General features: G+C 36.7%; 2 protein-coding genes across 9 annotated transcripts in view; one reads left to right on the top strand and one right to left on the bottom strand.

Moving 5' to 3' along the window:
- Positions 1 to 1,077: 1,077 nt before the first annotated feature.
- Positions 1,078 to 6,690, bottom strand: LOC136716325 (coiled-coil domain-containing protein 82). The gene is made up of 8 exons (XM_066693942.1): positions 6,472 to 6,690; positions 5,242 to 5,920; positions 5,002 to 5,047; positions 4,474 to 4,566; positions 3,311 to 3,429; positions 3,054 to 3,224; positions 2,612 to 2,803; positions 1,078 to 2,275 (listed from the first exon to the last, which is right to left on the bottom strand). Exons 2-8 carry the CDS (start codon positions 5,908 to 5,910, stop codon positions 2,171 to 2,173), a joined length of 1,395 nt encoding a protein of 464 aa, XP_066550039.1. The 5' UTR covers positions 5,911 to 5,920; positions 6,472 to 6,690; the 3' UTR covers positions 1,078 to 2,170.
- Positions 6,691 to 19,717: 13,027 nt separating this feature from the next.
- Positions 19,718 to 27,986, top strand: part of dlg5a (discs, large homolog 5a (Drosophila)) — a 51,796-nt gene continuing 43,527 nt past the window's right edge. For 6 of the 8 annotated variants that reach the window (XM_066693939.1, XM_066693935.1, XM_066693938.1 and 3 more), the window contains exon 1: positions 19,718 to 20,468. In XM_066693939.1, coding sequence (XP_066550036.1) covers positions 20,054 to 20,468 — 415 coding nt within the window. In that variant the 5' untranslated portion in view covers positions 19,718 to 20,053. The remainder of the gene's footprint in view (positions 20,469 to 27,986) is intronic. The other 2 variants (XM_066693940.1, XM_066693937.1) reach the window with 1 other exon arrangement.

The following is a 27,986-nucleotide window of genomic DNA, read 5'->3' as shown; positions in this document are numbered from 1 at the left end:
AAGATCATTCTGTTTTCCAATTCCTTTTTTTAGGGAAAGTAACATTTCCTCCGACTTAAATATGTACTTGCTTTGGTCTATGTAGAGGTTTTAGATTTAGTTTAATAATCATTTAGACATTAAAAATAAAAGTTTAATAGTTTAAGCTCTGCCATACAAGTTACAACCCACACACACACACTACTTTTAAAAACTGCTTTTATAAATGTCAATGGAGATGTAAAGTAGAAACAGGGAAGCAATATGTTAACATAACAAAATTGGATACTTCAATAGGAAAGCGATAAATTAGCCGATTATGGAAATGTTTCTATTGATTTTATACATTTCTAAAATGTCTTAAACGCTAACCTCCCCAGTTACATTCCCTAATACATGAATTACTTGAAGTAACAACTATCATTACTGTTGTTTTCAGTATTAACTAGTATTAATACTGGCCAGTCAACATTCACTGGAAAGCCCAGAGGGGGCAGCTGGGGTTATTCCATATAGCATGATGCCCTAGCACTGTGGCCAGGGAGGTGCTGGAGGAGAGCTTTGCCAACCTAAGGGTAGTTAATGGAGCTGGGCCTGTCAGCCACTGCCCAAATGAGTGAATGGGCGTCAAAGCGCATGGAAGCCCTGATCCAGGAGGGACTGCTCCACAAGGACCATAATGGGCCCCGGGGGTAAGTACAGCCATTTCATACGGACGCTAAGCTGAATCTTGCCCCTCTTTCGCCCTCTTCAGGCACACTTGTTTCAAACAGTTTTGGAACGAGCACAAACTTGCATCGTGTGTGTGACACATCATGAATGCCTCCTCATAGCGTGATTTAAACTGGCATATCAGTAGCCCCACTGTATGCAGAGGATGCTTTAGTTTAATGTGATCCAACATAGTTTCTGTGCTACCACTGCAATTAAAACTCTACATTGAACATTTTGGTCTCCTTTTTTCCAAAACGTGCGCAGACAGAGCTTATTTCTTGCTCCCAAAGTTCACACTGACAAATCATGAATACAAATGTGAGATATTAGGAAGTTTCCATATGATTTAAGTATACAATTAAAAAAACACCACCCTCTCAGGTTTTTATTTTTATTTTTGACTGACGCATCCAAAACGAATCCCACAGGAAACAGTGCCGAAGTAATGGTGCAGCAACAAAAATAAAGTCCACACAGATCATTTTGACCTATCATTTGCTATGGTTATTTGATTTCTTTATTTCTATGTTAAGCACATGTTATGTATTAAGAAAAACAATGTTTATTGTGTTGATAATGGTTAAACATTTAAACTGTATTCTGTATCTATTAACATCCTTATTTAGGTCACATTAATACAGGATTTGATCAGTTGTCGCTATTCCTTTAAACCTGGAATATTTTTCACTTGAACATAGACAATGAATGAGTACTGAGTCAAGGGTTTTGTGTTTGAAATGGGGGTTATTGTGTCCCCAATAAAAGTGTAATTAATGTTAAGACGTTTATTTTCACTTTTTATAATAGTACTAATTAGGGATTTTTTTCCACAATGCTTTCATATTCAGTTTTAATTACAGAAATAACATTTCATGAACAAATGTACATTACATAACTTTGTTATTGTTATGTCTAAGAAAAAACTGTTATGCTTAAAAACTTACACATTTGTCTGTGACATAAAAAAGTATAATCGTGTAACCACAATTTAAAATGTATTTGAATCCAAGTGAAGCCAGATAAAATGAGAGAACGTATCATAGTTTTAACAAAATATTGAAATAAGCATAATACAGTAAGTTACATGATGGAAAAAAGTATAAATTACAGAAACTAGTATTAAAGTTGAAAATAAGTATGTTGATTTACTATGTTGATGAGAAGTCTGTTGATTTATAAGAATTATGATGCTTTTAAAAATGGTGGTGAATATAGTAAAACACATCAATAGCTGATGTTTTTCATTTTAAGACTTACATTATTTTAAAATGTATATTTAATTATCTGAATGATGCAAGATTAAGTTTATCCCTTCTCAAATTGCTGTAGTCTAAATATTGCATAAAAGCATTGTTGCATAATCACTTGTATTGAACACCAATAAAAGTATCCAAACGTTTCTAGCAAAAATTCATTTAAGTGATTAAAACACTATATGCATGCACACTAAGCCATTTTTTTAACAATTCAGCACGTTTTAATAGTGTCCCCATTCTTTTCTCATTTTATCGATCTTTGCAGGTAGCTTTTTTTCCATGAATTTATCAGTTTCTTCCATCAGTTTGGTTAGAGAGAGTCTTTGCTAAAAAACACAAACAAACAGCCGTTGGTTTGGATACAAGTTTGTTGTTGTTTATCAAAATATAAACTGTTTTTGCAAAAACTGAGTAATGAATGAAAAACCTGAAGCCTTCTTAGTGTTCCATAACTTAGTTACCTCATACCTTACTTAGTTACTAAATCCTGAAGTAGATGCACGTGTAAATCTTTAAAAGTCATGTATAAGGCAATCATATATATATATATATTTTAAACTGCAGCATAATTTAATTATTAATCTAACTTTAGCATTTGTGTTTTAAACTATTTTCAACTTACTCCTACATGGAGAAAATGGGCATCTGTAATGTAACCTCACCTCATTGATCCAGTTGTTGCCCTTGAGTCTTGAAAGAATGGGTTCTATATCTGCTTCTTTTGCTTTTTGGTGTCCGTTTTCCTCTACAGACTTAACCTTAGAACAGCATTTTTTGTACAAATCAAATTTAAAGTGTCGCAGCTGATGATATAATCTTGTTCTCTCTGCACACAGGTTACCGATCTCTAAAACCTTGAAAATCAAAATAAATAATTGTAAAATGTTTATAATTCAGAGATTTGAAGACATGAAGACAATTACAGCACAAATAAATGTATTAATATTTGCACAATGGTATTTGCTTATGTATGTATTTAACCAAAGTTTAAGACCTCACATTAAACTTTAATACTTGCATTTAATTTGAAAATAAAAACCACAGGCAAGCCAGCATAACATCGCTTGTTAAGTTCACAATGTATAATACACAATTGTACTGTACCCTTTTCTCCTCTGATAGGAATGGATCCTCTTTGAGTGTCTTCAAGTCGTAAAATAAGCCAGTTAAAGTGATCTGATGTGTTAACATGCGATTCTGATGACAGGCTTGGCAAGTCGATTCAATGGGTGATTGGTTCCTCATACGTAGACTGGGGAAGGAATCCAGGCGTCTCTGAAAACAAATAAATAATAACTCTTAATTAATGATTAAATGTATCAAGCTTTGTACTTGATTAGTTCTAACATTTAAACATGTACCATGTATCTGGCATTCCACTCTCCTCCTGGTTTTAAAGACTTCAGTCGTGGTACAATGCTGTGTTCATCAAGGTGATCCAAAGATTTCTTCATTTCAAAATCAGATTTGCTTCCACCCCCTCGAAATATGAAAGGAATATGATTTAGTGCTTTAAGTTCCTAAAGTGTAAAGTTATATTTCAGAACTATATATATCACAATTTGAATATGCACAAATCTCCCCCAGTGTGCCACTCTGATACAAACTCAAGATTTACTGGCTTTGCATCTCTTAAAACTCAGTTTGAGAACTAGAACTCTTTATTAGATGGACAATGATCATTGAGTGCCACCTACTGGTGAGAAATGAAGGGCAGGGGGGGACAATGCCCACATTCCATACACGAGACATTTACGCACCACGCACCTTTGTAATATATAATCCTAAAATTGAATATGCATTACATGGTTTAATCAACTGAGTCAATAATGTCTTATACCAAATGAGGTAGTGTATTTTCATTAATTATATACTCTACTTATATACTCTAAAATGGCGTTCTTCAAATCTCATCATGCAGGACCACAATCCAGACATGTTTTCTAAGCCTCTTTAAATTAAGTTAAACCAGTGGTTTTCAAACCGGTCCTGGAGTACCCCCTGCCCTGCTGGTTTTTGTTCCAACCGAGGTTTTACTTGCTTAATTGAATCCTTAATTGACCTAACAAAGAAATATACCATTCAATTAAGTAATTAAGACCTAGGTTGGAACAAAAACCAGCAGGGCAGGGGGGACTCCAGGACCAGTTTGAAAACCCCTGAGTTAAACCATAGAAAAGGGGTTCAGCTGGTTCAGTTAACTGAAATTTCATCCAATTAACTGATCAATAGATCAAGTGTAATGAAAAACGGAAGCAATTGGGGCCACAAGGACTAAATGTGAAGAACACTGCTCTAAAACATTCAATATTCAAAGACTGACATGAATCAGTGTAAGAACAAATACATATTAAAACCTTAGCCATTTTGATACTTAAATCATCTACATTGTTAAGAAATAAAATCTATTTATAAAATATAATTATTAGTCCATTAATGTCAAATCTGAGCACTTTGGTTTGTTTATATTTATTTAAAACCTATTGGTGTGCTATTTTGGTAATGCTAAGAACTGTATACATACCATACAAGCTTGCAAGAAAGTTACCCTTGACAGCATCAGTCACAAATGCTTTAATTACATTTTGAAAACAAGCTTCAAAATCATTACCACCTACTGGAAAAGAAGAATAAAGTTACAGGACATGCATGAGATGTTAATGTTATATTTTGTGTAATGGTTTTGCATGATTCATTTTAATAACTTGCCTTTAATATGATAATAATCATGACATTATAGGAAATTTACAATAAAAAGATATACTAAATTAGTAATTCATACATTTTAAATAAGTTATTTAATACTGGAGGCTAGACAAAATCCAAACTTTCAAATCTATACACTATTGCAGTTTAATTTATTGTTAGAAGCCCCTGAATACTAAATCAAAATGTGATTAATAGGTGGGTCAAGACATAAATATGTGTATATATTTCACTTTGACCACAACCACCTCCTACAACTTTCAAGAATACTGAATTTAAAATGTAAGCAATTAAATTGTCCATTGTCAACACAGTAAGTATTTGCACTACAAAATAAATGTCTTACCAACAGGAATGCCATTTTCCTGAAATAGCTTTCTTACTTCTTCCCTCTGTAAAAGTAAAGCATATTAATTAAATTATCTCATATAATGGATATAAATAAACAATAAATCTAGGTAAATTAAAGAATACACAATTACATACAATGTAGTACTGGGGCAGCTTATTATGATACAAGGCAAAGCTTTTGACCAGGTAGTGGCACCTATTGATTAGGTCTAGGCTAGAGCCCCCACTTCTTTACCTGTTTCTCATAATCTTCAATATCAAGATCCGTTCCACTGCTGCTGTCACCAGAGTCACCCTGTTCTGCAACGCTGAAGCATTCGGTCTCTAAACTACTCGGCTCACTAGCAGGCATTTTCACTCTTTTCCAACATTTTTTCCTCTTCGTAGTTTCTTCCTGAGAGCTTTCATCGTCTTCACTGTCTTTGTCATCATCACTTCCATCGATGTCTTTTCTACTGTCCGTCTCTAATGCACTCTCTTGGCTGTCTGTAATAACATTTCTTTTTGTATACCTGCTTTTCACACTGTGAATGTCCTCCTCCTGAGAGCTCTGCTCAGAGTGATCATGCACAGTAACGTCACGCTCATCCTGACTCTGTACAGGTTTATCTGGACTCTCATTTGCCACACATTGATGTCCACCTTTCTCCACCTGTCCTAGATTGCTGCTCTCCGGGCTCTGCTCTGATATTTCTGTTCCTGTCATATCAAGTTCACTTTGAATACCAGATGGCATTGGATTTGTTTCCCTATATATGCCTGCGTTTGGGCTGGAGCACAGAGACTCAAAACCTTCATGACTTAAACTGGCTCTTGTCTGCTTTTTGGGAAGGTCACACACATCTTCTTTCTGGCTGTTTTTCCTATCTCTGACATGACAATCTTCGTGAGGTCCGCCATCCATGGTGCCACCCCTAGAGTTACAGTAAATAGGTGGATGTTAGGAAAATGGATCACAGTCTGTCAATCTGGAGACAAGCCCAGAAAGATATTGTCCTTACTTGAAAGAGATCCAATAGACAGCAATCCATAATATTTTGTATTAACTGTTTAAATATACTTACTTACTTTACTGTGCCATACTTATTGAGCTATATAATAAAAATACTAGTACAATAATTCAAACTGATAATAATAATAATAATAATAATAATAATAATACGTTATTTTATAGTGTCCTTTTAATCCTTAAAAACTAGTTAAATTAGCACAGGCAAAATGGCGCGAACAACAACCGTCGTTGGCGCAGTTGGCACAGCACTTTCTGTAACAATGAAACTACAGTAACTAACGATGTATAATACAAAATACAGCCTGTGTTAAACATCAACCAATATCAAGTTGCCTTTTTAAAATATTATATGAAGACGATTTTTCACATTTTAAAGGTATGCTTGAGTCTGCAATGAATACATACATGCACACATCTAAAATCTTTTATATAAAAAATAATAATAATACTTACTCGATGAATACTACGTCAGTCCTTTTGCTGATATTAAATCAGAGGTTTATATTTCACATACAGTTGGCATATGTGTTATTGTAACGCTAAGGGAAGTCTACACCCCCAGTGGATATGAGTCATGAAAACCACGGCACTGCCCACCATGCGGATGTCTTCTTCTTCTTCTTCTTCTTCTTCTTCTTCTTCTTCTTCTTCTTCTTCTTCTTCTTCTTCTTCTTCTTCTTCTTCTTCTTCTTCTTCTTCTTCTTCTTCTTCTTCTTCTTCTTCTTCTTCTTCTTCTTCTTCTTCTTCTTCTTCTTCTTCTTCTTCTTCTTCTTCTTCTTCTTCTTCTTCTTCTTCTTCTTCACACAAACATATTAAATGATGGTCACATGGGACAGTTTTCGGCAGCGTGGGAAACTAAACCGTGTTGATGGAAATGGAAACTGCAGGAGTCCTGTCAATACGTTTTTATTTCGCTACTGTAACTTTGTAGGGTAGGAAAGGGATGGAGCAAATGTTGTATTACATTGTTTTTAATTGAAGACTGTCTTTCGCAACAGCAACAGTTGCTTCTTAGCACTATGGCTGTGGACGTCGCAATCAAAATGACATCTGCTCTTCCATAAAGTGGCAGCAAATGTTTGTTTTTTCACTTTCTAGCCAACAGGGGGCAGTTTATCTCTAAAATATGCGGATTGTGATTTGTATTACTGGTGTATACTATTTATTTATACTTAATGCATTATACTATGTGCGATTTTGCAAATGGGAAGGTTTTGCAACCACAGGGAAATGATACATTAGTTTAAGCTTATAGCCTTTCTAGATCAAAAATACCACAAAATGTTCTCACAATATTAAAGCAAACAATTATTGCTCAACAACTACTGAAATCATGAACTACTTCTTTGCAATCTTCTTCTTCTTCGAATCATTTCAATTTGTCCTGATATAAATATATTTTATAGTTGGTCTGTGAATAAAGTTTTAGATTGGTCATCTGTGTATTATGCCTATAAGTTAGTTCTCTGTTAACCCTGGTTTAGTGAATTCATATACCCATTTGTTTACATGTGATGTTATCATCAGCCAAAAAAATTATTGCACTGGATTTCAATATACCTGTATACTAATCCTGTAAATGTTATCATACATTTATACAGGTTTATCATTTTGGCACATGGAAATGAGGCAGAATTTCTGCAGTGAATCATGACATTGTCTCTAGACTACTTGTGCATTTCCAGATAGCCTCAATATCCAAGTATTCCCTTTTTTCCTCTGGTTATACCTTGCAGTAATTCCATTCTGTATCAGGGTTGCCACTTGTAATGCCTCCTGACAGTTTTTGGTTAATTGTCTTGTAGTCTTTGTGCGTGTGTGCGTGTAGGTCAGATGAACATTGTGAGTTTCAGTGCTCCGAAGGATGATGGATCTACTTGCAAACAGAATACTCCAAAGCCTGTCTTTGTTTTGTATTTTGGAGAAAGATAAATCTTTCATAAGCTGGTCCTCTGATACAACAGAAACCATTAATCCATTAGTTTGCAGTAAGGCTTTGGGATTTAGTTTTTTTCAGCACATTTAAATGATTAGACTATCAGTCCAACTGCACCTACAGAACCAATATTTCATGTGCATCTATTAAACACAACTGTAAAATACATGATGTATATATTATAACTGACAATATAGTTACTTATATTGAGAATTGTACAGTGAGGGAAAAAAGTATTTGATCCCCTGTTGATTTTGTACGTTTGCCCACTGACAAAGAAATGATCAGTCTATAATTTTAATGGTAGGTGTATTTTAACAGTGAGAGACAGAATAACAAACAACAAAATCCAGAAAATCCAGAACAACAAAATCCAGAAAAACACATTTCAAAAAAGTTATAAATTGATTTGCATGTTAATGAGGGAAATAAGTATTTGACCCCTTAGACTTAGTACTTGGTGGCAAAACCCTTGTTGGGAATCACAGAGGTCAGACGTTTCTTGTAGTTGGCCACCAGGTTTGCACACATCTCAGGAGGGATTTTGTCCCACTCCTCTTTGCAGATCCTCTCCAAGTCATTAAGGTTTCGAGGCTGACGTTTGGCAACTCGAACCTTCAGCTCCCTCCACAGATTTTCTATGGGATTAAGGTCTGGAGACTGGCTAGGCCACTCCAGGACCTTAATGTGCTTCTTCTTGAGCCACTCCTTTGTTGCCTTGGCTGTGTGTTTTGGGTTATTGTCATGCTGGAATACCCATCCACGACCCATTTTCAATGCCCTGGCTGAGGGAAGGAGGTTCTCACCCAAGATTTGACAGTACATGGCCCCGTCCATCGTCCCTTTGATGCGGTGCAGTTGTCCTGTCCCCTTAGCAGAAAAACACCCCCAAAGCATAATGTTTCCACCTCCATGTTTGACGGTGGGGATGGTGTTCTTGGGGTCATTCCTCCTCCTCCAAACACGGCGAGTTGAGTTGATGCCAAAGAGCTCGATTTTGGTCTCATCTGACCACAACACTTTCACCCAGTTCTCCTCTGAATCATTCAGATGTTCATTGGCAAACTTCAGACAGGCCTGGACATGTGCTTTCTTGAGCAGGGGGACCTTGCGGGCGCTGCAGGATTTCAGTCCTTCACAGCGTAGTGTGTTACCAATTGTTTTCTTGGTGACTATGGTCCCAGCTGCCTTGAGATCATTAACAAGATCCTCCCGTGTAGTTCTGGGCTGATTCCTCACCGTTCTCATGATCATTGAAACTCCACGAGGTGAGATCTTGCATGGAGCCCCAGACCGAGGGAGACTGACGGTTATTTTGTGTTTCTTCCATTTGCAAATAATCGCACCAACTGTTGTCACCTTCTCACCAAGCTGCTTGGCGATGGTCTTGTAGCCCATTCCAGCCTTGTGTAGGTCTACAATCTTGTCCCTGACATCCTTGGACAGCTCTTTGGTCTTGGCCATGGTGGAGAGTTTGGAATCTGATTGATTGATTGCTTCTGTGGACAGGTGTCTTTTATACAGGTAACGAGCTGAGATTAGGAGAGTCCCTTTAAGAGAGTGCTCCTAATCTCAGCTCGTTACCTGTATAAAAGACACCTGGGAGCCAGAAATCTTGCTGATTGATAGGGGATCAAATACTTATTTCCCTCATTAACATGCAAATCAATGCGTTTTTCTGGATTTTGTTGTTGTTATTCTGTCTCTCACTGTTAAAATACACCTACCATTAAAATTATAGACTGATCATTTCTTTGTCAGTGTGCAAACGTACGAAATCAGCAGGGGATCAAATACTTTTTTCCCTCACTGTATATAAATAAAGAGAATAATGTATCATCTGAGTTGTGGGCAGGTTTTTTGTTTTTTTGTTTATTTATTTCACTCCTATGCACTCCTAATAACCTCAGCAATATCTGGGAATGAAGAATGGGTTCAGCATTAGTGGGCGGGATGTTTCCAGGATTCTGCAGTTAATGTTAATCAACAAGTTACACAGTAATTACTGCAAATGAAGGTGACACTCATTCTTTAAAATTATAAGGAATGTATCATTCTTTATAAGTTGTATGTAATTATTGTATTTAGTCAGATTGCTCTTTGACTGCAGTTCAACTTTAGATGAGAGATGGTTTGAAATGCTGAGGTGTCTGAGCCCATTAGGACGAGTTTTGAGGGTAACACCTTTCTACAACATTAACTTATGTTATATAAGCTATGTAATAGTTATATATATATATATATATATATATATATATATATATATATATATATATATATATATATATATATATATATATATATAATATATATTAAAATCTAAATAAGATAGAAAGAAAACAAGTTTTAGTGCAGAGGTTTAGTGTGGCTTGAATGTCTGCAATTCTTTTTTGTTGTTTTGCCTGATAGTAGACATAAAATAGTTCAACATTTTCCAAATTTAGCTGCCAGATTAATCACTAATACATCACTCTCACAAGCCAATACTCCACTCTCTGCATTGGTTACCAGTTGACTTCTGTATTGATTTTTAAGTTGCTACTCTATCATATAGGTTTTTCATTGATTTGGGTCCATTAGCTGCTAATTCTATATGTTCAAAATCATTCTGTAAAAGCACAAAATGCAGATATGTTGGTTATGCATTTATTTAAACAAAATTTTGGTAGTGGTAGTGAAAAGAAAGTAAATCCATTTAAATGCTCTACTGAGTAATGGAAATGCATTTTGTTTTATTTTTAAAGGCTTTGGGGATGAAAAATCTTTTAATTGTAACTATAGATTAAAAAAATCTGTTTGTATCCATGGAAACTCTTCCAGTATTAATATGGGTAATGCACCTGCTTTTACAGAGACTAAAAATAAAATAATGTAATATAACATATTCAGAAAGAGTGCCTAACATGAGAACTCCGAACAAAGCATATTGTCTGACAGGCACTGAATATATTATAGTTTATTTGGTCTTTAATTTATGTTTTCAAAAGGTACTACTACATTGTGTTGTGATAACTAAGGTTTCTATCCTTGTCGATTTTCTAATGCACATGTTCTTTCCTCCCTTTAAAATGATTGTACTTTAAAGATATATAATTCTATGCAATGGGCTTCCTTGACCTCTGAACTTGAGGGAAAGGTCACATGACACATTGATGAAAATGGAAAAAGTGATTCAGTGAAACTTGAACAATTAGAGTGAAATGTCTTTATTTATTTGGGAGTTTTATTTTATGTAGATAATCAAGAGTGTATGTTGAATATAAATGGATGAATAGGACTTCCAGTTGTGGGTAAGAGACTGGTGTTGGACCATGTGCTTTCAATGTGGTTTATTTTCATGGTTCTCATTTGAGTTGTCAATACATTAAAATTAAAAATATATATATATATATATATATATACACTCACCTAAAGGATTATTAGGAACACCATACTAATACTGTGTTTGACCCCCTTTCGCCTTCAGAACTGCCTTAATTCTACGTGGCATTGATTCAACAAGGTGCTGAAAGCATTCTTTAGAAATGTTGGCCCATATTGATAGGATTGCATCTTGCAGTTGATGGAGATTTGTGGGATGCACATCCAGGGCACGAAGCTCCCGTTCCACCACATCCCAAAGATGCTCTATTGGGTTGAGATCTGGTGACTGTGGGGGCCAGTTTAGTACAGTGAACTCATTGTCATGTTCAAGAAACCAATTTGAAATGATTCGACCTTTGTGACATGGTGCATTATCCTGCTGGAAGTAGCCATCAGAGGATGGGTACATGGTGGTCATAAAGGGATGGACATGGTCAGAAACAATGCTCAGGTAGGCCTTGGCATTTAAACGATGCCCAATTGGCACTAAGGGGCCTAAAGTGTGCCAAGAAAACATCCCCCACACCATTACACCTCCACCACCAGCCTGCACAGTGGTAACAAGGCATGATGGATCCATGTTCTCATTCTGTTTACGCCAAATTCTGACTCTACCATCTGAATGTCTCAACAGAAATCGAGACTCATCAGACCAGGCAACATTTTTACAGTCTTCAACTGTCCAATTTTGGTGAGCTTGTGCAAATTGTAGCCCCTTTTTCCTATTTGTAGTGGAGATGAGTGGTACCCGGTGGGGTCTTCTGCTGTTGTAGCCCATCCGCCTCAAGGTTGTACGTGTTGTGGCTTCACAAATGCTTTGCTGCATACCTCAGTTGTAACGAGTGGTTATTTCAGTCAAAGTTGCTCTTCTATCAGCTTGAATCAGTCGGCCCATTCTCCTCTGACCTCTAGCATCAACAAGGCATTTTCGCCCACAGGACTGCCGCATACTGGATGTTTTTCCCTTTTCACACCATTCTTTGTAAACCCTAGAAATGGTTGTGCGTGAAAATCCCAGTAACTGAGCAGATTGTGAAATACTCAGACCGGCCCGTCTGGCACCAACAACCATGCCACGCTCAAAATTGCTTAAATCACCTTTCTTTCCCATTCAGACATTCAGTTTGGAGTTCAGGAGATTGTCTTGACCAGGACCACACCCCTAAATGCATTGAAGCAACTGCCATGTGATTGGTTGGTTAGATAATTGCATTAATGAGAAATTGAACAGGTGTTCCTAATAATCCTTTAGGTGAGTGTATAATCAAAGTTACCCTTCACTAGGAAGGGTAGTCTTTTGAGGGAAACTGCAGGAAAAAGTCCAAAGGAAGATGGCCAGTGTAGAAAGTGGAAAGCTACTATAATAGAAGACAGAAAGGTTAACCCTTTCCTAACCAAGACTCAATTTGCTGTTTTTTCAATTGCAATTAAATTGTGGCCATCTAACATCAAAATTGTTAAAACACAGAAAATGCCAAAACATGGCTAAACAGCACTCTACATTGGTCAACACACTATTAAATAGAAGTGTTATTGATACATGAAACAATATTTTAATTGTTTCCCATGGGGAGAAAAAAACCTTTGATATGTTGTCAGATACATAATTGTATAGCATCTGCACTAACGTAAGAAAGTGTTCATGTGATGTTTTGAGATTACTTTGCTAGTCCATAAACAGGATAAACTGTAAATACAATATTACATTCTTCAGCATCAAGATGGGTTAAACACGCCACCAACTGCAAAAAAAATCTAAATATAAACATTACATTCTTTTGCCTGTTTTGCCTATTTTTTATTAACATCCTTCTCAGTAGATTTATAATCCATTTATAGATCCCTGAAGTGGAGTGAGTTCATAATGTGTTCAAAATGCAAGAAAAATTTCACAGGAAAGAATCTGACATTTTTTGCTGACAGAAGCTAATTAGATGCTCAAGAATTATGTAAAATCTGAACTGACGCTGTCTTCTGCACCTAAGGGGCCAACTGAAATACATTTCCATAAAACATGATAAGAATACAGTAACTTGGTAACATAGTTACAGATTATGTGGAAGCGCTGCTATGGAATAAATTAGGCTATTTCAGTCAAATTGAAGAAGCATTTTAAATTTCAAATTTATATTTTGTGCAGGCAGTGATTGCAATAGAGTATATATCAGTATTGATATGTTTTCTGTTCACTGGAAGTAGAATGTGAACTGATTTGTCATTCATAACAAGGTTAAAGATTGATGTTGAAAATATCAGCAGAGAATAACCAAAGAGAATAAGAGTAGAACAAAAGCTAAAAAATCTAACCCAGACAAGTATTCTGCATAAGTTAACTAAATGAGAAACATTGTTTGCTCCTTTGAATTGTTAATTTAAAAATGTATATTATAAATTCAGTGATAAGAAAAAAGTGCCATCACTATAATACAGAAGTATACAATGAATGCTTGAGGTCATTTCAAAATGTAATGTAATTTGAATATTTATTATACATAAGACACATGGCCATTGCAGTTTAATTGATAAGTTCCTTCTTTTTTCTGAAATAAAGAAATTAAACTGGCACCATCCAGAACACACATTGCTTTTGGAATAGAATCCTGAATTATATTAGCTCAATGACAAACCTCCAGGGTGGCAAGTGTACTGGCATGGTTTCCCCGTAGCTGGATTTCACAAGGTTGTTTTGAAAAGCATCTGCTTCTCACAGTTATCGAATGCTCTTCTTTGAGAAAAATGTCCCCTTCAAGATCATTGTCTGCATTGCGGGTGAAATATGGATATGGTTAGAAATAATATCATGATGGCAATATTATAACTCCAGAGAAGAATCAGAAACCATTTATAAATGTGATTATTGGTGAAGAGAAATATCAGCAATATACTTTGGAGCAACACAAATATCCCCTGAAGCATCAATAGTATTATAGTCTTAGAAGAACATAAGAGGCTAATTTCTAAGATCACATAAGTTCAGCTCTGAAGACAAGAATTGCAAGCACATGAAAACAAATAACTCTCTTTTGCTATTCTCACTTTTCCTGTAATTTTATTGATACATTTTTCAGTTGGAATTGCAATGCAAATTCAGTTGGAAAATTGGCCATTGGCAAAGACTGTAAAATAGTATTTTGAAGATGAACCAGGATGCTTAAATAAATTAACCAATTAATGGATCTTGCAATTTGAAAAAGAGTTCCAAACGTTGTCATACACAGACCCAACAACTGAATGTATTTCTAGCTTTAATGAAAAATAATCAGTACACAAAAAAATAAAAAATATGTATTTTCTCTGCTTTAAATGATAGTAAAATTCATATTTACATTGTTTGTTAATAAAACAACACTCGATTATCCGTCTCCTGCAATCATCATCATGAATAAAACAGCCTTTAGGGTTGTGCATGAAACAGTGTATGAAATAACCTTGAGTGTAGGGTGAGACTTCTGTTGAATTTGAGATAAGTTCAGAAATATTTCCATCTCAAAACCGGCCACCATACACTCAGATTAGGTGAGGACATTCAGACTATTACAAGAGTCCTATTGGATTGCTATATTTCATAATACATTAATCATATAATCCTTAGTCTTTAAATTGCTCTCATGCTTTCAGGAAGGTTATAGGAGCTTATAGCCTTAGCAACCAAATGTCACTCTGGAGCTTTTTTGTATGGAGACTAACTGTTAGCTGTGGGCTGTAAAATATCCTCCAATACATACACCATGAAAAAATGGAAATGCCATTGTTATCATGCAAAATGTGTACATTAAAGTATAATAAAGTATACCACCAGAACAACATCTTTAAGACTATGTATGTTTCATGTAAAACCTTCAGTTAGAAGTTTTGATATCCTGGAAGCATCTTCTGATGCAGTATGTAGTCATCTTAGCATACACTAGTATGTAGCAGATGGTCTAGAGATCTTGGGTTAGCTCAAAGGTTAAGGATGAATGGCTTTTTGTCTTTAAGCAGAGAAAAACTCCATTATTTTCTAGTCTGGTGGGTTGAAATGTGTCAAATTCCCCACATTTATACGAAATAGGAATATTGTATTCAATTTGTGGGCTATAAACTTGTTCTAATCTCAATCTAAGCCTGCTCATTTTGTCGTCAGGGTTAGGGCTAAACTAGGCGTAATCTTAAAGTAAAGGCTAGGGTTAGGAGTTAAGATAAGGCAAGGGTTATGTTTATGGTTAGGGTTAGAGTAAAGGCTAGAGTCAGGGTTAAGGCTAATAGGGCTTGGGTTAGAGCTTCAGATTTAAGGTTATATTTAAGGCTAGAGTTAGAGTTGATGTTGTGTTTTTAGAGTTTGGGACTATAAATAAAAAAATGAAAACAATCAGTACTTTGCACAATACATATTTATTTATTTATTTATTTATTTATTAGCAGACACCCTTATCCAGGGCGACTTACAAAATATAAGTGCAATACAAAGTGCAAAAATACAGTGCAGTTCAAGGCATAAAACATATTACAAATTCAAATTCAAATTCATATATGACACATTCTAACATTACTGTATGAAATTGATTTGAATGTTGCTCTATTTACTCACCATTCAGGTGCCATTCAACATTAATTATGTTTTACAATTTCAAAAATGAAATTAGTGTGGAAATATACCATGTAGTTATTATTCACTATTCTTACTCTTAACAATATATATGTATATGCCTTTTTTTCTATCCAAAATTCAACAATAATAATTGGACTGTTTATTAAGTAAGTGTCTTCTCATTTTTAGATATTGTATAATACATAAAATCCATTATCCATGGTTTAATTATTTATTATTCTGCAAATCCTGTTACAAATTACAATAGTATGGGTAATATTAATAAAAATTTGCTTGTTGCTCTGTTCTGTGGATACTAGAAGGCACCATACATTGTTATTCTCTATGTGTATACTCTGTAAAGTTATTTTTAGCATCCAGGCTGAAACGGCCTGCTGCTGCGTCAATCAGACACTCTTCCACAATGCAACAGCAAAAACATAGAGATTCCTACTTAAGTAATCATTCAAAACAATGAAAATAACTGAGAAGACAAAAGATCTTCAGGAAAAAAGCAGATTTTCCTTATTTCATCTCATTTTCTGCTTTCTGCTTTCCATAAGCTTTCCATAAGCATAGAAATCATGCATGCATGGCATTAAAAAATATAGAAACAAATGTATATACACCCATGAGTAAGACTCCAGTCTCCTGCATCTCTGAAGACCTAATTTTTTGGGCACTGGCTGGTCAATATACACTCCCCTAAAGGATTATTAGGAACACCTGTTCAATTTCTCATTAATGCAATTATCTAACCAACCAATCACATGGCAGTTGCTTCAATGCATTTAGGGGTGTGGTCCTGGTCAAGACAATCTCCTGAACTCCAAACTGAATGTCTGAATGGGAAAGAAAGGTGATTTAAGCAATTTTGAGCGTGGCATGGTTGTTGGTGCCAGACGGGCCGGTCTGAGTATTTCACAATCTGCTCAGTTACTGGGATTTTCACGCACAACCATTTCTAGGGTTTACAAAGAATGGTGTGAAAAGGGAAAAACATCCAGTATGCGGCAGTCCTGTGGGCGAAAATGCCTTGTTGATGCTAGAGGTCAGAGGAGAATGGGCCGACTGATTCAAGCTGATAGAAGAGCAACTTTGACTGAAATAACCACTCGTTACAACCGAGGTATGCAGCAAAGCATTTGTGAAGCCACAACACGTACAACCTTGAGGCGGATGGGCTACAACAGCAGAAGACCCCACCGGGTACCACTCATCTCCACTACAAATAGGAAAAAGAGGCTACAATTTGCACAAGCTCACCAAAATTGGACAGTTGAAGACTGGAAAAATGTTGCCTGGTCTGATGCGTCTCGATTTCTGTTGAGACATTCAGATGGTAGAGTCAGAATTTGGCGTAAACAGAATGAGAACATGGATCCATCATGCCTTGTTACCACTGTGCAGGCTGGTGGTGGTGGTGTAATGGTGTGGGGGATGTTTTCTTGGCACACTTTAGGCCCCTTAGTGCCAATTGGGCATCGTTTAAATGCCACGGCCTACCTGAGCATTGTTTCTGACCATGTCCATCCCTTTATGACCACCATGTACCCATCCTCTGATGGCTACTTCCAGCAGGATAATGCACCATGTCACAAAGGTCGAATCATTTCAAATTGGTTTCTTGAACATGACAATGAGTTCACTGTACTAAACTGGCCCCCACAGTCACCAGATCTCAACCCAATAGAGCATCTTTGGGATGTGGTGGAACGGGAGCTTCGTGCCCTGGATGTGCATCCCACAAATCTCCATCAACTGCAAGATGCTATCCTATCAATATGGGCCAACATTTCTAAAGAATGCTTTCAGCACCTTGTTGAATCAATGCCACGTAGAATTAAGGCAGTTCTGAAGGCGAAAGGGGGTCAAACACAGTATTAGTATGGTGTTCCTAATAATCCTTTAGGTGAGTGTATATATTCTTCTTCTTTAGGACTCACATCACAGTACTTTCAGAGAACAATGTAATGACAATAGCTGAGGTGCAAGACATATATATATATATATATATATATATATATATATATATATATATATATATATATATATATATATATATATATATATATATTAATAACAACGTTCAATTAATTATTTATTTTTGGGCAAAGGTTAATTAATCAAGATCCATTCTGTATAAATTGCATTACTTGAATGTAACTATTAAACTGACTTGAATTGGCACACAACTTGTTGCCACTGACATGATCAACTGGGAATCAAGAAATTGCAAATGGCTTGATCAGTGTGTGGTTTCAGATTTTACATTTACTTGTGATTTCACAATACATGCTAGTAGACTTTGAAGTACTAAAGATGCCTGCCCTCTCATGGCTTATTTAACAGTTCCTGGTCACTTACTTAGATGAATACTTAAATACTTGCAAATTATAGCAGTTCTATTTTTTGATAATGAATCAAAAGCTATTCTGCAAAATACCATTATAGTATTCACTATAATGGTATTGTTGGTACACTGATATGAAGGCTCTATATTCACTGCATGCATCTGCATATAAATATCAATTTATTTTCTGAAGAAAACTATCCCTTTGACAGATGTAGCCTCTAACCAACACCTAAGGAAGCTTCTGTGTTTTGATGCAAGGATTATATAGAGCAGAAAAAAGGTTATTGTAGAGATTTGCCTTAGGGAGGTTCTAGTTATAAAACGCTGCCAGAGTTTCTCATTGTTTCTTAATCTTTTTAGCAGAAAGGTTGGTAATGTGTAAAAATAAGCATTTTGCTGGTTCATTTCATGAATAGATATTATACATTATGAGTTGATATGCCAGAATTATATTTTAGCATATTCCCTAGCCAATGTTGGACTGAAGTTAAAACCTTGAATAACGACATTGTTTCAGTGTATACTGAGTATGCTATATTATCTATTTGTAAATGCCAACCCCCACTTTTCTCAATTCAATTAGCTTTCCATCAAATAATGTTGTTGATAAGAGTTTCCAGTTTTTTTATTGGAAATGCAAGTTATATAAAAAAACATAACAAGAGGTCATCTGTATACTGAGTTATATATAGGCAGACAGACATGGTCATGTTTTTAAATACAGATAAAAAGACTGCCTTGAATCATCTCTAGGAAGGATTGATCTTCATTACAACAGTTTAACAGAAATGAACACAATTACATAACAATATGTGCATTTGATTATGTTTTAATATTTTCTTATTGGTTTTGGTGTTTTATTTGCATTATTTTATTTTTAAACTTTTGCTTTGGGCGCTGTTTGCTTCAGTGCAAATGCCCACCAGTAGCTTTGTGAACCCAGGCAGGACCAGTGATCAAAGCTATAGTAGCAAGAAAGGAGATGGATATTATTATCTGTCATGTTTAGGCAGACCTTTCTTAAAATGGAAGAACATATGGCATTACAATATATGGCTGCATGAAATCTGTGCAGCAACAACACAACAACCATATAATAATAATAATAACATTAACAACATAGCATTAATAACAATAAAAACAGCCTAGCATCAGAAATAATAATAACATCCCATGCATATGCTATCTGAACCACTACAGTAGCCTTATGTTATTTAAAAGAAGAACATGATTACAGTCAGCTTCTTGGACTAAAGACTCGCGGTCGTGTAGTGCAGATTTCTACAGTCCTGTGCGTATCTGCGCTGCTCCACCAATGGGATCGCTGGGATTCTGCAGATCTGCGCAGAACTGCGGACATCTGCGCTACCCTTGCGATTGTTGCCGCAGAGTTGCAGCGCCCCGCCCCGCGATAACCAGGTGTGTCTGCGGCAAGCCCCGCCCCGTTTTACCTTACATGGCTATTGTGGGGAGACGTGATTGACAGCGGGCAGCAGCTGCTGAGCTGCCGAGACATGGCGGAGCTTGCAGTTTTGCGGGAGAGCTCGTAGAGTTGCGCTACTTTGGATCACTTCTTTCGGCGAAATCAGGCGGAGAGGTCGGAAGAAAAGAGCCGGGGCGGTGGTAAGCTGCTTACGATGGAGGCCGCCAAGAAATCGGGAGAAATGTAGGACTTTTGGGAAGCTGGGAAAAAAAAAAAAAATGTACTGCTGTTTCTTAGTGCAGTCAACAGCCTTAGGCAACAAATATGGCTACTTGTGTCTCTTTCAATTTGCGATGAAAAGCTGCTCAACTCAGCCATTCATGATCATGGATGCCGTGCCGGATTCCTAAAAGTGACCACCCAGAAGAAGTACTTTGCATTAAACATTTGGGCGGTTTTGCAGACTTTAGCCGAGGCGGAGGGGACGGGAGGCAGCGCGTTGCAATGGAGCCGAAGCACAAAGAGTTGTTAGATCAATGCCACCAGAACTTATTGGAGTCCATTACCGATGCAGACAGGCTGGTGGAGTGGCTGGGCAAAGCCGGGACCCTGAGCCAGCTGGAGAGGTACGAGCTGGACAATAACTGCTCCACCAGCTCGGAGAAGGTGGACCTGCTCCTGAAGATGCTGGTGAACAAGGAGAGGGACCATTTCCCAGAGCTGTGTGTGGCCCTGGAGAAGACGCACCCACACCTGTATGCTGCCCTCTTCGTGAACGGCGGGGGACCCGTGGACCATTCCTCCGGTAGGGCTGATTTATTTAGTAATAAATGCATCCACAAAAACGCTGCTGAAATACTTGATCATGCACCCCACCACAGCACTGTGCTCTCATAAACAACCCCCACCCCCATCCAGTGTTGTCGTCCCACCGCCCACATCATACTGCTAACTATTTTGCTGCAACGAATGCATTTTTAAATCTGGATAACAAGTATTTCACTGCAATAAATTAAATTTTAAACCAGGCCGGCGTCAGGGGAAGGGTTGCATTATCCGCCTGTGGTGGCTCTGCATTCTGCTTTTCTTTTCAGAGAGGCTATGGTGGATGCTTTTTATTTTTTCTTCCTTTTTATAACCTTTCTGGTTTATGGCAGTCTATTCTGTTTTGTTTTTTCTGCAGCCATATTGTTAATGGGTAATGTGTGGCCAAAAAAGGTTTCCAACCCAGTTCTTCCTGAAGTGCTGCAATGAAAGTTTGATGAGGGCATGGAGGTTAAATAGTTATTTGTTAGGGGTTTTAAGGCATTTCTCTTCTGTGCACTGGCAAGGGTGTAGAACAAGCCTAATATGCAAAGTATTAAGGTACAATGAACGCTACAAGCAGGTATATAAAGGGTTAACGCCATTCAAATAAGCACACATTATTGATCAATATCTTTGGGGATGATAAACATGCACATATGACTAAGACTTAATGGTTTCACAGACAACTAAAACGGCTTGAGAATACATCCATACACAGACTGCAATATATACTTTGCATAACTTAAAACTGGCACTGTGCTTAGTTTGGGAGGCAGCTTTTTAAAATGAATTTATTAAAAACTTGGCAGAACATGCCACAAATATCATGAAGAAGTTGTTTACCTTAAGCACTTCAAACCCCACCTCTTTAAGATTTGCTTTGTTTATATATATATATATATATATATATATATATATATAATGACTCATCATGTAGGTCAGTTAGTAGATAATATTGAATTACTTTTTAGCCCCTTCCCATCTGCTGTCATGTCTGTAAGAGACCACCTTGGTATCAATATAAAAGCAAATGTTTGTACATCCAAAGCTTTATTAGTATACAATATTTGAATGTACAGTGGAGTTCCAGGACATATCCTTCTGCAAATAAAACCATTGTGGTTGCGCTCCTGTTGTAAAGTAAGCTATAACTTGTACTGCCTGTTGCTGTAGGATAATGTAAACTAGCTTTACTAAAACTAATTTACATTAACTCCATGGCAAAACCTTGTTAGTTACCATTAATGTCAGATGTCAGATGTCAATTAAACTGATTCCTGACACTTTAATGGGATAATGTTTTCATATCCTCAAAATCAGCTTCCAGTCTATGTGTATGTCATTGTGTTTATTAAAAAAAAAAAATAATAATAATATAGTGGAAATCAGTAATGTGTGAATAGTATTTAAACATGACTGGATGAGGGCACATTCTTCGGTCAGGTTAGGGTGCTTTTGCTGGCCTAGCTTTGTAACTGACCTTATATTTTGAAGAAGCAGTGCATACTCTTACAACTGAAAAACATATCAAAAACTTTCTTGAAGTTTCCTCATGATCGTTGTTGTCCAAAACATTGTCTGGACTGTTGGTCTAATTTGGGAAATACAAATATACCCATTCATTTATGCAGTAATTATACAATGTTAAATATTGATTTTGTTTGATTTGAGTGCTTGTATTTTTAGAAAACAATTTATGATTTCACTTATCAGATTTTGTCTTCATTATGGTAATTGACATGTAATTTCTCATTTAAAACAGAGCATTTCTCCGTGTTACACTCTGGTTTGACTGTCTGTTGACATACTTTTCCTTTCTGGCCTACTTTTCAGAAAGTTCCCATTCATTTCCCCACATCTATTGTGATGCGAAAGTTTCTAATTACAGACTCTGACTTACCAGGATGTACTTTAGTAACGTTATTGATATGCCTGTGTACAGAGTTACCACAGCAACCAGAAACCAGTAGAAAACCGTAGAATTTCATACATGAATCATAACATTTTGTACACTTCTTTCTCTTCTCAAAGGCTTTTCTCTAAAATGCCCAAAATAGGAACAGTTATACTTAACTTGAAAAGAAATGTGTAGGTCTAATGCAAAATATGATTTTTGGGAATTATTGAGCCAATTGAAGTGTCTGAATTATGTATATTGGAAAGCTGTACATTTTAATTGGATTATAAAGAGTCACTTGGAATAAAGCTCATTTTACCTGTCATCTAAAGGAAGGAACAGAAGACGTTTGATCTGATTTCTCAGAAAATTACACAGTGCTTAGTGGTCTTGTCAGTTTTTATTTTAATTTGTATACAGACAGGCTTTGTGACTACAAAAATAAACATAAAAAACTTGCCATCTCAGCAATGCTAGCTCTAGATGTTAGGTAAGTTAGTTAAATAAAAGTAATTGCAATATTCAAAACGGCTATTATGCTCGGGGGAATTTGAATTCTTACTTTATTAACAGGGAGAAAGTAGCATGTTCAGACAAAACCACAGGAAACAAATAGCGGTCCAAAAGTTGTTTTCGCTCGTCAATTGATCCCGGAGAAAGAGAAATCAATAACCTTTTAGTTTCCTAACCCTTTCCGGAATGTTTTGTCAATGTCCATTTGATGCTGCTGTTTCGTCTGGTTTCAATTTTAATGTCACGAATCTAACAAAATGAAGGCTCAAATGCATCCAGACACTGCACAGGCAAGGAACGAGTGCACGAGACAGCTGAGGGGCACTGCTAGGGTTAAGCATGTGATGAGCTCCAAACACTGTCCTCTTCAATAACGCGCAACAAGAAATGGTGTTCATGATTTGTGACGACAGCTTGCTTTATTCTTCTGCAGCAGTAGTGTTTTATCCATTATTAGATCTTTTGAGATGATAAAACGAGGGTTCTTAAATAGTGGCTGAGAAATGCATCCATAATGGAAAGCATATGCTATTTAAAGGAGAATAAATGCAAAACCTCTGTTTGTAATTCGTATATGCTTAATTAACATTGACCTGATTTTCTCCAGACTTGGAAGGCTTGAGAATCTTCCTTGTGTTGATATTAAATGTATTTGATCCATTTGTAAGATCCTTTTATAATTTTAAATGGAATGGTGGTGAAATGGTCTTTATAATCTCAAATCACATGATTTTGTTGTGGGAATGATAGCATTGTTATTGTTTTACTTGTTTACCCCCATCCTCCATAGTTTTTCCTTGGCTACGTCTATTAAATACTGTGCGTCTGCCTCTCCTTCCAAAGTCCAAGAGTTCACTCATTCTGCATCATACTGTATACAAATATTTTGATTAATCTGCCAGCAGGCAGGGCATGCAATTAGATATTGTTGTTGAACTGATGAGGGGACATTCATAGTATAGTTATCCTTTGTAGTAAGGCATAGAAAATATTGCAGTTGGGGGACCACTTATGGAAATCAAAGTATAACTGCAATACTGCATATTTATTCATTTTTAAAGATTCTGAGAAGGAAGTGTCTTGGCATGAAACATTTAAGAGCCACATATTACATTTTGTGACTCTTGAAATGAGGAAACGGCAACAGGGTACTGGAGATGCAGTACTGGAAAAGCAGCCATGGCCACTTCAGCTTTACTCTGATACTCAGGACTCATGTCAGATCCTAATTAGACACATCGCAGAGGCTAGAGGCTTAGGTGTACTGTAATTAATGAAACTTACTTGAAATCCTTTGGTGACTTATCTGCTATGGAGAAGGAGCCTTACCTTATCTGTTATACTGGATGGATTCAGAGGAGCTTCCAATGCATGGATTTCATTTCGGAGGTTACCAAAGGGATATGTCCTATAAATAAAGCTAATATCCCCTCCAAAAGATCATCATTGCTGTTGATTTGTAGGCTGGAGTTGCACTGGCTTCACAGTATGCCGTTATAAATGTATGTAGTCTGGCTTAGTGGCAGGTATGTAAATTGGTTGTCAATAATGTGTGATAATACGACTTGTATGACGGCATCCCCTTTGTCCTGCTCTGAGTTTTCTTGAACCAAGAGCACACTGGGGTGTAAATCTCTGTACCTGAAGGGCTGCACTGTCTTCTGGCTTTTCTTCTAACCTTGCAGCCAGTTTCCTAGTTGGTGTGATTAACTGATCAACTGGATTAATGTAATGTGTCTCTACAGGCAGCAACATGTTACAGGTATTGTACTTTGAATCAAAAGAATCTAAACCCCCCAGCTATTCAGAAGATCTTTAAACAATATGTTACATGTCTAATTGATAAAATAGCTGGTTTAATTAAGTAGCCTGATTGAGAGAGCTCCAGGAGGAATGAAAACCAGAAACTGTAATCCTCCTGGAAGTTTGAGACCCCTTGGACATCATACCTAACAATGCAGAAGAATTAAGGCAGAAACTCTATTACATTTTCATTTGGATCATATTTTACAGATTGTGTTTTTGGCGTGCTTTGCTAACTGGTAACATGATTATTGGTTAATGAGCCAAATTATTATTCTGTCAAATTATAAGGCTTTGTCATTGCTTGTTATCCGACTTCATTTTACCAAGATTACATCTGTTATAGTAATGGTAACACTTAATGCTCTACTTTTACACATTTTAGTGGATTCCTGTGAGGAAGGAACAAGACCTATTTATCTTGACTTGTGGACTTGAACTGCAAAGGAGAAAATGCGGCACTACTATGAAATGTAGCCTACAGCTTACAGCATGACTCTGCTTTGAGCATAACCCTCAGCTCTGTAAATCGGTTTCTGCAGGGAAACCTCTTTAAATGCTGCATTTTTTTTTTCCACTATCTGTATTCATTGTTATTGCTGTTCAACTTGTGATTGCAATTACTTTCACAGGAAAACGGCTTTAAGACTGCAGGCTCGAAACATGATTCTGAAACCGCAGAGGTTTTAAAGCACATCATTCGGTCTTTTATGTCACCTAATACCTTTCATATACATGTATCACACTAGGGTGATTCAGAGAGAGGATATTTTAATCATTACACTGAATGTAAGTTGCCTGTTTTGGATTATTTTTAGTTACGGCAGATTTAATATTTTCCGTAATAAATAAAATGTGTGCAATATGTAACCAGGCATGGTGCTTCAGGGAGTACATGAAATCTCCATTGTGTAATTCTCTAAGATGGTCTTTTAATTAGCATTGCTTGAATGCTCTGTAATGGCATCTTACCTTGATCATGTACCACAACCATTTTTAAGTATCCCACACAGTGTGAATGTTATTGTTGTAAGGTAATTTAACGGAGTGGTATTTTTGCACGTTTTATTAATGTTTTGTTTATACTTGCTTTGTGGTCCACATTAAGATTGTTTATTAATTTGGAAAGTCCTTCCTTGTGCTTTCTCCTTATCTTTGGTGAAATGACTCGTCTGACTTAATTATTCCTTTTAACTGAACTGTCAAGAACATAAACGTGCTTCCTCCCCTCAGGCAGCAACTGAGTGGAGGAGATGCCGAGCTTTCACAGGGAGAGGGATGTGGCAGAATGAATTGTGCTGATGGCCGGGTCTGCAGTATTTTAACATGCTTCCCTGCTAGGGTTCAGTGCTCTCCCGTGCCATGGCTGCCTGTTTCCATATGCACAATTTACAATTCTGGCGAGATGGTAGTGGTATGAGCACAGTAAAGATGTATAATGTACAATTTGTAGGCTTGGCACATGAAAGGCATATCATTTTCACCTATTATTGTAATGATTTTAAAATGTAAAAAAGCGTGTAAAGTCTTCAGGCAGGGAACTCGCTTTACTCCGGAGAAACAGGACAACATTCAAGCATATTCATGACATGGTGTATTAGCTTACAGCAGGCAGCACCCCAACTGACATTTCATAGTGAACAAACCGTAACACCCCAGCAATGCCGATGAAATAATATTTAAGCTCTGCTCACCACATACGTCATGCCTTGCGTTTACACGCGCTCCTTCCTCCCCAGACAGTTTCTGGCTTCCTCGAAAGGGGAGTGGCAACCAATACTGCCTGCTGCCCAGTGACTGCTGCTGGGAAGGCATGCTTTAACATCAGTGAGGTACTTACTGCGGTATTTTTAGTGCAGCGCTACCTGTAAGGATGAGGCAAACGGATAATCTGAGCTTTTAAGCTTGAAATATTTGCCGGAGAACAGAGAGTACAGCATTCTCTTTGAAGTGCAGCTCTCGATGTGAAAGGTGTTTAAATGAATAATATTAAGAGGCACACACGTTGAGAACATAGCTCTGCAGTATTAATGAGGATCCAGCACCTGGTACCATGCCTGAGCTGTAACCCACGAGTAGTTATCAACCCATTCAAACAGTGTAATTCTACACCAGTGTGTTAATTGCTACTAAGGTCACAATGAGTCGAGCTGCTGTTACAGTAGGCTCTTCAGTACTGGGCCAACTGGTTTCTCCACTGTGCAGTGAAAAGGAGGGCCTGGCCAGAAACAACAGGCCTTTGTTTTAGGCTTGGGTGTCCAAAGTGCGCTGTCAGCAGCTCGCTCTGTTTATGGACTGTAGAGGCTGTCAACTAGTGTCCCAATGGATGTGAACCAGATAAACCCAGCGCTGAGAATAATGAGTTACGGACTGACAGGGTGTAACGAGGAGCTCTCTGAAAATTATTGCTCCTTTTCCTAGCCTGTCTTATGCAACACTGAATATGATTTACGTCTTTTAGGTGACGTAGCCTTGATCTCTGGAAATACATGTTGTCTGACTTCTGAAGACATGTCAGTTACTGATTGATGAACGTCTCTATTAATACCTTATAGTTTATATTGAGGCTACCAAGGCAATCACCTGGCCCTAGGGACACTTGTAAAGAGGAATAATTCAAAGTAGAGCACAAGATGGAGCTGCAAAAGATAAAGATGTATCTTTTATCATCATTAGCTCTTGACATATATTTGCATTCAAGGGGCTGCTGGTCCCTGATTGAGGCTCATATAAAGTGGATAATTTTAATCAAAACGATTTCTTATGACAAATCGAAGATTACTTTATCAGTTGCATGATTTATAATTTATATTGCAGATATACCAATATTAAACGGCAGTTATTATTACACAATGGGAGTTAATTACAATTGTATTGTATTAAATTAAGCTTTTGTTACTATATTTTATTTCTAAAATTGAATATGCTTAAATACTATTATGAATTAATTTCAACAACATTTCAGTTTTCCCTGACATTGTTAAATGTTCCAGCTGTAAAATAGTGTAATGAAATTGAATATTTTTCAGTAGGCGTTTATTGTCGATTGAGAGCCAAACCATTGAATATTTAAATCTGTCTGTGATGTCAGCCATTTTTAATTTCTGAAATCCAAAGCATGTAGTTGGATATAAGACATGTACTATTACAACATTAATCTCCTGCTGTAAATCCTAGTAAATGTTGGTTAATCTTAGTCACCATATGTACAGTTATTCAAAATATAAAAAGAGAATGTTTTTGTGCGTAATGACCTTTAAATAAATTACTCTGTACATTAGGAGATGGTAAATGGAAAAGCAC

The sequence above is a fragment of the Amia ocellicauda genome, chromosome 20 (assembly GCF_036373705.1).
Source record: "Amia ocellicauda isolate fAmiCal2 chromosome 20, fAmiCal2.hap1, whole genome shotgun sequence".
NCBI lineage: Eukaryota > Metazoa > Chordata > Actinopteri > Amiiformes > Amiidae > Amia > Amia ocellicauda.
This window is presented reverse-complemented; position numbering and strand designations above follow the sequence as displayed.

Coding starts and splice junctions, on each gene's coding strand:
- LOC136716325 (XM_066693942.1), bottom strand. CDS start 5,910: ATGGATGGCGGACCTCACGAAGATTGTCATGTCAGAGATAGGAAAAAC. Junction 4,567..5,001: donor GGAAAATGGCATTCCTGTTG/GTAAGACATTTA, acceptor CTTCTTTTCCAG/TAGGTGGTAATGATTTTGAA. Junction 2,804..3,053: donor TCCTATCAGAGGAGAAAAGG/GTACAGTACAAT, acceptor TTGATTTTCAAG/GTTTTAGAGATCGGTAACCT.